At 37.0% G+C, this 9663-nt stretch overlaps 1 protein-coding gene across 2 annotated transcripts; it reads right to left on the reverse strand.

Moving 5' to 3' along the window:
- Positions 1 to 4459: 4459 nt before the first annotated feature.
- Positions 4460 to 6765, reverse strand: LOC117616543 (40S ribosomal protein S7-1-like). Of its 2 annotated transcripts, none has more exons than XM_034345889.1 (6): positions 6635 to 6765; positions 5944 to 6028; positions 5778 to 5851; positions 5575 to 5698; positions 5104 to 5286; positions 4460 to 4808 (listed from the first exon to the last, which is right to left on the reverse strand). In XM_034345889.1, the coding sequence occupies exons 2-6, from the start codon at positions 6016 to 6018 to the stop codon at positions 4689 to 4691; spliced, it is 576 nt and encodes a 191-aa protein (XP_034201780.1). In that variant the 5' UTR covers positions 6019 to 6028; positions 6635 to 6765; the 3' UTR covers positions 4460 to 4688. The 2 variants fall into 2 exon arrangements, with proteins under 2 accessions (XP_034201780.1, XP_034201781.1); XM_034345890.1 differs by having other exon boundaries at positions 5944 to 6032; positions 6635 to 6755.
- Positions 6766 to 9663: the final 2898 nt, after the last annotated feature.

Raw genomic sequence — 9663 nt, forward strand, 5'->3', positions numbered from 1 at the left:
CTTTTAGCAAAATGACCAAATTGCCCTCGCATATTTTAATGGGGGAAAATTTGACTTTTTAATCGAGAAAGAATTTGGGAATTTCGCTTACGCCATTGCGTAGAGCGCGGCGAAAGGAGTTCGTAGACACGGAGTAGACCCTAATTGGAGCTGTAACGAAGAAGTTATGGTCTAAAAACCGCGAAGGGCAAAATGGTAATTTGGCCAAAAAGTCAGATTTTATACCCCTCTCTCTTCTCCCCGTCACTTTCTCTCTCCTCCCTCTCTCTCCTTCGCGCGATTTGGGGTCGTGCGACCCTTCGCCTTCCAAGGGACGGCCCGGCCACCACAGGCCAAGCCGATCTCCGCCGTTGGTACCTACGGGTCCGCCTTCGTGTCGCCGTCACAACCTGAGCGATCTCAACCCCGGGGCCGCCCTGAGTTGGCCGGAAAACCATGTTTTCCGACGGAGGTTCCTGCAAAGCCACCCGAACTTCCAGCTCGAAATTCTCCTTCGTTTCTCCACCAAATCGATCGAGTAAGGTATGGTTTCTCATCTATTGTTCGTGCTCTAGCTGATGGGTATATGGGCTTCGATCGATTTTAGCGATAAGAGGTTCGATTTTCGACTTGAAGTTTGGCCGAAACTTCGGCCCTTCGAAACTATGGTTTCTGGTCACTTTTTGGGGGTGGTCCAAGAACAAAAGTGACTCCAAATGGGGTGTTTTACCTAGGGTAGGAGTTTGGAGTCTTGGTTCCGAGATTTTTTGGCCACCCGGTATCGCTTTGGACACCCAAAGCTGCCCGTACGTGCTGGAGCGCGTGGGCGAGGGTAATGATATAATTATGTGCAGATTTGTGACCCTCGTGTCGTCACGAGCGTGTGGAATTTCGCGGATCTCGATTCGGAGTCCGTTTGAGCCCCGAACGGATTTTTCATATCGCGCGATCCGTGAGTGCTGTGTCGTTAAATAGTCGGATCGAGCTGAATTTCGGATATGTCGGTCTACGTGATTTCAGGATCGTGTAGGATTCGACGGATTGCGAATCGGACTCCCGCATACTCCGGAATCGCGAACCCTGGGGCTAGGGTTAGGGTTTTAAGAGATAACGCGATTTTGGCCGATCCGACCGTCCGATTCGGACCAAATTCGCAGAATATGGTTCCCGCTGTATGAGAAACCTTCATGGAAGCCCAGATTGGCCATCGGAGGCCGTGGACCCGCGGGGTCCCGGGTCGGCCGGTCGGATAGCTTATCGCTTCAGTAAGCGTCGGGTCTTCCAAATCTGGCCTAAACCTGAAACAAGTGAACGTATTTCTAGGAGCCGGGGGCAGGGTGTTTAGTTGAAATTCTTTTTATTCAGCAGTTTATTAATTTAATCTTTATGGATAATCAGGCATCAGAGGTCCAGCCGATCAGCATGAGGAAGCTTCAAAGGGTCAAATTAGCTTTGACCATCTGTGAGTGGACCTTCTTTCATAAATCAGATTTCATGAATGACTTGATGTGCTTTTATATGAATTGATGTGCTTTTATATAAAATAGATTTTATAAATGATTTTATATAAATGAGTTTTATATTTGAGTTTATTTGAGTAAGTTTCTTCATTCAGTCTTTGAGTAAGTTTTAATACGATTTTGAATATGAGCAGTATAGTAATAATTCTATAAGTCGGTGCTGCTTATTTACCAGTTACAGAAACAGAGTTTGAGTTTTGAATCAGTTAAGACCGCAGCACGACTTTAGTTTTACAGTTATTATTCAGATATTTCTTTTTACAAGGACTTTATTTTAAAACCACCTCGTACCCGTTTTTCTTTATGGTGATTACCCAGAGTCGGACCGATGTTTACGGACATCCAGTCCGATTATAGTTCAGTCAGTGCACTTGACTTGCCTCACGAGTTTCGGGGACGCTCGGACCGTGAGTGCCAGGATTTGCGGCTCGGCAGACTTGGTGTCCCGAGACCTGCCAGGATTGCGGCTCGGCCGACTTTATGTCCCCGAGACCTGCCAGGATTGCGGATCAGGCTGACTACGGTCCCCTGCATCCTGCCAGAGCGACTCGAGTTGACTTGGTGTCATCGTGGAATCTGCCGGCGGGACAGGCTGATCATAGTCCCCTGATTTCTCCAGTTTGCGGCTCGGGTAAGTCTGTGTGACGCCCGAGCCCTGCCAGGGAATTGACGGAAATGACAGGGGTACATACCGGTGGTATTTTCAAAGGATTCTGAGTTTCTTTATTAAATGTTGATTTTCAGCTATTATAAATCAGTTTTTCTGATTTTTCAGATATAGATCCCTTTATATTTGTTCAGTTATGAAAGATTTGAGTACAGAGTTTTTATACGCGTTGGATTTCAGTACTTTTATGAAAGCTTTGAATTCAGTGGTTTGTATGAAACTTTCAAGTTTGAATATGACTGATATAGAATGCCTTGAATTGACTACGCGTGATATAATAAGTAAGTATTCAATTTTATTTAGCTAAATTTATTTTACCATGGGGGATATTATGTTTATGAGAATTGTTTTGAAGAACATTATTGTTGCTTTGGTCCACTCACATTTTCAACCTGTTTTTCGCCCCCAGGCCGTAGAAGTACGCGGGATCCACCACCGGGCCAATTATAGTTTCCGCGCCAAGGGAAAGTTTTGCAGAAAATCCTTGCAACCTTGAAAACCCTAGAAAATGCTCTGATATCATGTTGAACATAAGGAACCGAGGTTGGAATCTGTTTGTTGACTTAGTCTGGCTGTTGGTAGGGTTTCTGAGATTGTTTGACAGGTGAAAAGTTTTGGGGTAAGTCAAAAATACAGGGAAGACTCTGCCGAATTTTCGGCAGAAGTCTAAGGCAATCTTAAGAAAAAGTTGAAGTAAGAAGGGTAAAAAGGACATTTGTGCCCGACATTCGCCAGGTGTCGGACACGCACAGGACTTGGCTCGAATTTCAAAGTGGAAATTGGGTCGGGTCCTGTCATTTTGATTTTTATATTTTTAAAATTATTTTTTGTTCCAATATTGCCCATTATCTTAGATTACTTACCTTAATGAGATAATTAGCCAATATTATATTTCTTTCCTTAGCCAATTTACCCTTGAGCACATAAAACGTAAGAAATAATGAAGTTATTAACTACAACAAATTTTTATGGTGGTTTTATAATAAATGACTAAATTTATGGTAAGTAAAGCACCTAATTAGGAAGAATTTTTTTTTTCTTTTTTAAATGTTGTACATTGACATAAGAAAGAAATAATGAAGTGAGTTTAGTAATCAAAGGAAGCCAAACACTCATTAAATAGATGAGAAAATAATGGAGATTCAGAGTTGGGGTTCATCCCAAAGCACAAATGACTGCTGAAGCGTGGTCTAATATCCATTTGCTATGCAGTCATAGTATCGACTTTTTCTTCTTCTTCTTCTTCTATTATTATTATTATTATTTTATGTTGAATATATGCTCAACTTTGAATGAGGTTCAGTCATTTTGTTCTTTATAGTTGTTCTTTTAAGTATAGTATACCTGAGATATAGGTGATACATTTTTTTGATATATATATATATATATATCTCTAAATTATAGGTAACATATTCCTTTAACAAAAAAAAGAAGGTATTAATTGACTTGTGTTTTTACATACATGAGATATAGGTACCACACTTTTTTGCCTTTTTGTTTATGAATCTAAGTTATAGGTAACATACGCTTTACCACTTATCTTTTTTATGTACCGGAGATATAGGTAGCATATACTGTTCGACTTATGTTTTTATGCACCTAAGTTATAGGTAATTTAATATTCTGCTTGTTTATTTTTCCACCTTACTTATAGGTAAGATGTTTTGTGGTTTGTTTAGCCTATGATGTATATATATTATCCCACGGTATAGTATATATTGTCCTATTGTCCATCGCATAGGTATAATATGTGGTTCTGTCTTTTATTGATTAAATGGTATATATTAGGTAAATATTATTAAGGAAAGAATTCAAAATTGAATTTCAAGGAAATTATGCATTAAATTTAGATTTTCAATATGTTTTTCTTATTTACCTCAAAGGATAAAATCGACACAACAAAAAAAGTAAATAAAGTCAAACTTTCTTTCTTGTCTAAATCTTGGTACACATGAATTCAAGCTAATGTGATTCTTATTTTTGTATTTCTTTCAAATCAATTTATCTAAATGGAGCCCTAATCTTTACCAAACGCCATGTTTTTCAGGTCAAACATTTGGTTAATCAGATATGCAAGTCCTAAAATTAGGACTACCATTAGTCACAATAGAAAAGACGACGAGCAAAGTTAAAATACAAAGAAAAGACCCACAAAATGTTAACTACAACTTAGGTACGCAAGTGGTGACGGTTGTTATTTGTACTCCAAAGTCGTCTATGATGCATTCACTCAATCCAAAACATAGCCAAGTGACAAAAACCAACAAAATAAAACACTGGGCAAGACCCTGGATAAACAAGCGTAATGAACATTCAAGCGACATCACAAATAATAACACCCAAATACGATTTTGAACAGATGCAACTCTGAATGATATAAAGAAGCCAACAAAATCCTTCCACACGCACTAAACGTCCTCAACATCAAAATTTTAAATTGACTGCCTGCTCAATTCAGTTCTTCAGATAATTAAAAAAAAGGGGGCAAGGGTATTTAAAAGGTGTCACCGCACAAAATGTTCCTAAGCATCAGTTATTGGATACTCAAACACAACATCTTTTCCTGAAAGCTTCCTGTAAACTGCAGAAAAGCTCTCCAGCTTGTATTCGGTGTTGTTTCGTTCCTTGGGGTCCAAGAACACCTGCCCAACATTACGATTAAACATAGATAAGTATGGTAGCAATCCAAAAATGAACTGCATAAGGGAAACATCTATATTATAATACAATCTATCCCACTAAACGCACTATCTTCTCAATTTGTGAATCCACGTGTCTGTCTATTGACATCTTCATATAAGGGAAGCATCTCTTGGGTACAAGGCACTTATTCTTCACATTTCAAAAAATAGACCAACCAAATTTCTTTTTCCCTTTCCAAATGTGTGTATTGGTGACTAAAATATATTTTTCCTTAAAAAGGTCATTGCAATGTACCTTCATTATCTTGGATCCATCAAGTCGATATCTGGTGCGCTTCCCAACAATCTCAGCAGGCAAAACAACATCCTCCAACATTGCCTCGTGCACAGCAGTTAGGGTACGAGTGCGGGGTCGTTGAACAGCAGAGCCTTTCTTTGGAGGCCTCACTATCCTCCGTGTGGCAATCAGGATCACATCCTACCAAATGACAAACCAAAAATCCACCATAAACACCAAAGACGAACAAAATTTGCAACATACATCATTTGGTCAAATAAGAGAACAAAAATAAAATGGGTTGATTGAAAGTTAGCTGGGAAGGTGAGAACTAGAAACTAAAAGATGAAATACATTGTCTTTGATAGTAAGGCGCAAAATGTAACGCCAAGAAACAAGTACAGAAGCAAATAACAAAGAAAACCTAGACTCAGTTTATTCTAGATTTCATAAATGATAAAGAACCAAAGAACTTAAATCACTAATCACCTTTCCACTGAATTTCTTCTCTAGCTCCCTCACGAGCCTAACATGGATCTTGCGATAAGCCTTCCTCAGTCTATATGGTATATGAATAACAACAGCCTTCCGGTTCCCAGCCACATCAACTTGACTGGAGCAGAAAGGAGGAATATAAATCATACAATAGGCAACAGTTTACATTACATATGCAATCAGTAAAAAATTCTTACACAGCAGAATTAATATAGAGATCCTTCAATTCACTTTTCAAATCTGTGCCTGCATTGTCCAAATCAAAGATTGCCTGCAGAGACAACATACAACTCATGATTACATCAAAATGTTATAGCAACAATTCCATGAATACAACACACAATAAACAGCTGCATATCTTACTTGCGCAACCGACTCTTCAAACTCAGTGGGTTCAGCACCCTTGTCTTTATGGATCCTGTTCCTTGACGTATACATCTTGACAAATCTGATTAAAGAATAGGCATGAAATATAATTACATTGTTTTTCAAGAGACCCAAAAAAGTCGATAAAACAATGCAGCTTTACTACTCTTAAAGGAAACAAACGAATCATTTTTAAAACTCATACAACCGAATCAATTTTCAAATTCATTTCCAAACTCATCAGAATAATAAAAAGTGGAGACCGGGGAACAGAGGAGCTCTGGTTAGCTTATCGTATAAATCTCAGTATAAGCAATAGCAAAAGCCTTAACTTCACCAAAACCACAATTACAAACAAAGATGCATACACTAACTCCAAATGGTTCATCACATTTTCCCGGAAAGAAAAGCAAAAGCAATCAGCACAATTTACAGAGCCAACACCAAAACCCCAAACTAAAACTTCTTCTGAATCAAATTTCACAAAAAACCAACCAACATATAGTTTCCAATCATGGTTTCTAACATTATATCACCCCGTACGACTGCTAAAGGTTTCAACTTTAGTATGTCTTTCGGTACAAAGGAAGAAATAAAATAAAAACTTTCCTGCACTTCCTCTGGAAACATAGAAGCGATTTCAAGGTGATAAGATGTATTGAAGAAACGGATTGGGTACTGGGTTTACCTCAAGGGGAATCAGGGGCCGGAGAGAGATCTGCTCAGAGTGGCTGTAAACCCTAAACTTGGTTTCGGCAGAGTTGAGAAACCCTAGCGATTAGAATAAAAAAGGTTTCCAAAGGACGAAAAAGAGGACTGGATGGTCCATTTGTACAAATGAACGGTTGCGATCAACTGAGTGTATTTATTTACTTTCTGGTCATGGTTCATTTTATAACTTTTATCATTAATGGTCCTTGAAGTTGTTAAAAATCATATTTTCAATCCATCAACTCTCAAATAAATCAATCTGGTTCTTAAGCTTTCAGTTGATACATCAATTTAGTCCCTGCCGTTATATTTCATCAAAACCTTGAAATTCGTCATGTGACCAACTTCCAAGAGGTAATTTGCATCAAAATACCAACTATAGCCAATGGGTTCTAGTATAGTAGGAAATGACCTTGATTTGTAGACTAGTGATTTCAAGTTCAAACTCCCATGACATATTGGCAGTGTGTGTGTGAGAAAATTCCCCTCTCTTTTTCTAACTTTGACAACAACAACAAAAAATTTTCAAAAAATGAAAATACCAACTATCCACCCATAGCACAAAATAAAGCTTATGTATTTTAGTCATACAATAGCCCGAAACACCACAACTTTCGTATCCAAATATCTATCCAAATCCAACACCAAAAAAAAAATCCCAAATAATTTTCAATGAGTTACAAGTAGGCTTGATTCCGAAGATAAGTAAAGTCATTCTAAGCATAGACACAAAACCAAACAAATTCACATTCCTTACTATGTACCTTTGTAATTTTTATCATATGGTTATTTCTTTCTGTCAATTATAACAAGGTTTGTAATTAGAAGATGCTTTATTTTGAATGGGTTAAGATTAAATAAATAAAATCATTTGTTTGTCGTGAATATTAGTGAAAGAGTGATGCTATTTGTACCATATTTATTGACCACGTTGTTGACCACATCTCTAATAAAGGTGGGTTCCATATACATTAGTTGGGCCCAATTTTATAAGAGATGCTGTCAATAAATGTGATACAAGTATTATTGTTAATGAAATTGTGTTTAGGAGTAATTTATTTTTCTTTATTGTAGTGGTTAGCATACATCTTGAGTTAAAATGATGACAAAAAATACTCCCTATAATAGATTCAGTATCGACACTTTCAAATCTTGGTTACATCACTGAGTGCTCCACATCTAAAGGTTGGTGAATGACCACACATCCATTTATATTCTAATTTTTAATTACACAAAAAATTATAAAAATAAATTACATCCACTATTTTGATTTGGTGATCTAATATGTTTGTGTTAAGAGTATTGCATCTAAATTGATCCAATTTTACTAATTTTATATGGATGCGTATTTGGATGGCTATGATTTGCAACTTATCAGAATATATAATGTCACTTTTATTACAGTGGAATTAAATACTCAGGCTGTATTTGTCAGTTGGAAAAAGAAGAGGAGGGACCTTGTATCAGTTGGCAATCGCATTCATGAAGATTTCTATCTCTTATAGATGCTGTAATTTTGTAGCTTACAGGCTTGCTGCAATGCTGCTCATGCTATTCAATGACAGGATGTTGTAAAATGTGATGAAGACGTTCCTCCTTGGTTGGAATATTCTGTAGTGAATGATATGGTTGTAACCCTTAATTTCACTCAATGAAAATATTATCCTATTTTTCCAAAAAAATAAAATAATGTCACGTTTGTCTTGGAAACAAACCTCAACTAACCCGAATGTACAACAAGCAGCATGATCTTTTTTTTACAAGTATTGTTTGTGTGAATACAGTAGACTAAGAGCATGATCTTTTTCAGTATTGTTTGTGTGAATGAATAGACTAATCGCATGAAATAAGCGGTTAACTTGTAAAGAGAATATGTGAGATGGTAGGGGATTTGTAACAAGTGCTAGCTGTTTAGTGTATAAACAATTCTTTAGTGGCCGCACCGAAAGTTACGTACGGTGGAGGTTGGTTGAAGATGATGTTACCCGGCATTCAGAACAAATAATCACCTTTTGCATCAAGAAAAGAGTATTCACCATTGCATTCATTATCGCCTCCTGTCGCTTGCTTGGAAAAAAACATGGTAACATAATAAATACATACACATTCATATATATATATATATGGATGTTACCTTTAATCCAGATATTGGGGGAAATTAACAAGACTATAAGTTTTTAGCTTTATTTATTTCTTTAGTCATATTAAGGTAGTCTCAAATGGGCGCAATCGAACAAGTTATGAATGTCATAGGCTTCTGGAACTCATAGTAATGAAGACTTCCATAAAACGCAAGTATATATCTTTTTGGTGTTTAAAAGGTAGCAGATTTGAGTTGCTCAAAGTGGAAAGAAAATGCAGGTTAGCGTCATTTTTATGATTGTCGTGGAGTAGAGCTTTGATACCATGTAAAGAGGTGAAAATATAAATAATAATTGATATCAGTGAGAATCTCAATATATTAATTAATATTAAGATAATAATTAATTTAATTACTAATAATTTGTCAGTTGGAAAAAGAAGAGGAGGGACCTTGTATCAGATGGCAATCGCATTCATGAAGATTTCTATCTCTTATAGATGCTGTAATTTTGTAGCTTACAGGCTTGCTGCAATGCTGCTCATGCTATTCAATGACAGGATGTTGTAAAATGTGATGAAGACGTTCCTCCTTGGTTGGAATATTCTGTAGTGAATGATATGGTTGTAACCCTTAGTTTCACTCAATGAAAATATTATCCTATTTTTCCAAAAAAATAAAATAATGTCACGTTTGTCTTGGAAACAAACCTCAACTAACCCGAATGTACAACAAGCAGCATGATCTTTTTTTTACAAGTATTGTTTGTGTGAATACAGTAGACTAAGAGCATGATCTTTTTCAGTATTGTTTGTGTGAATGAATAGACTAATCGCATGAAATAAGCGGTTAACTTGTAAAGAGAATATGTGAGATGGTAGGGGATTTGTAACAAGTGCTAGCTGTTTAGTGTATAAACAATTCTT

This window comes from Prunus dulcis, chromosome 1 (genome assembly GCF_902201215.1).
Source record: "Prunus dulcis chromosome 1, ALMONDv2, whole genome shotgun sequence".
NCBI classification, from domain to species: Eukaryota; Viridiplantae; Streptophyta; class Magnoliopsida; order Rosales; family Rosaceae; genus Prunus; species Prunus dulcis.

Excerpts from the sequence above, each read along its gene's own strand:
- LOC117616543 (XM_034345889.1), bottom strand. The coding sequence starts at position 6,018 with ATGTATACGTCAAGGAACAGGATCCATAAAGACAAGGGTGCTGAACCC. Across the intron at positions 5,852-5,943 it reads TTGAAGAGTCGGTTGCGCAA|GCAATCTTTGATTTGGACAA; the intron begins GTAAGATATGCA and ends TTGTCTCTGCAG. Across the intron at positions 5,287-5,574 it reads AGAAGAAATTCAGTGGAAAG|GATGTGATCCTGATTGCCAC; the intron begins GTGATTAGTGAT and ends GTCATTTGGTAG.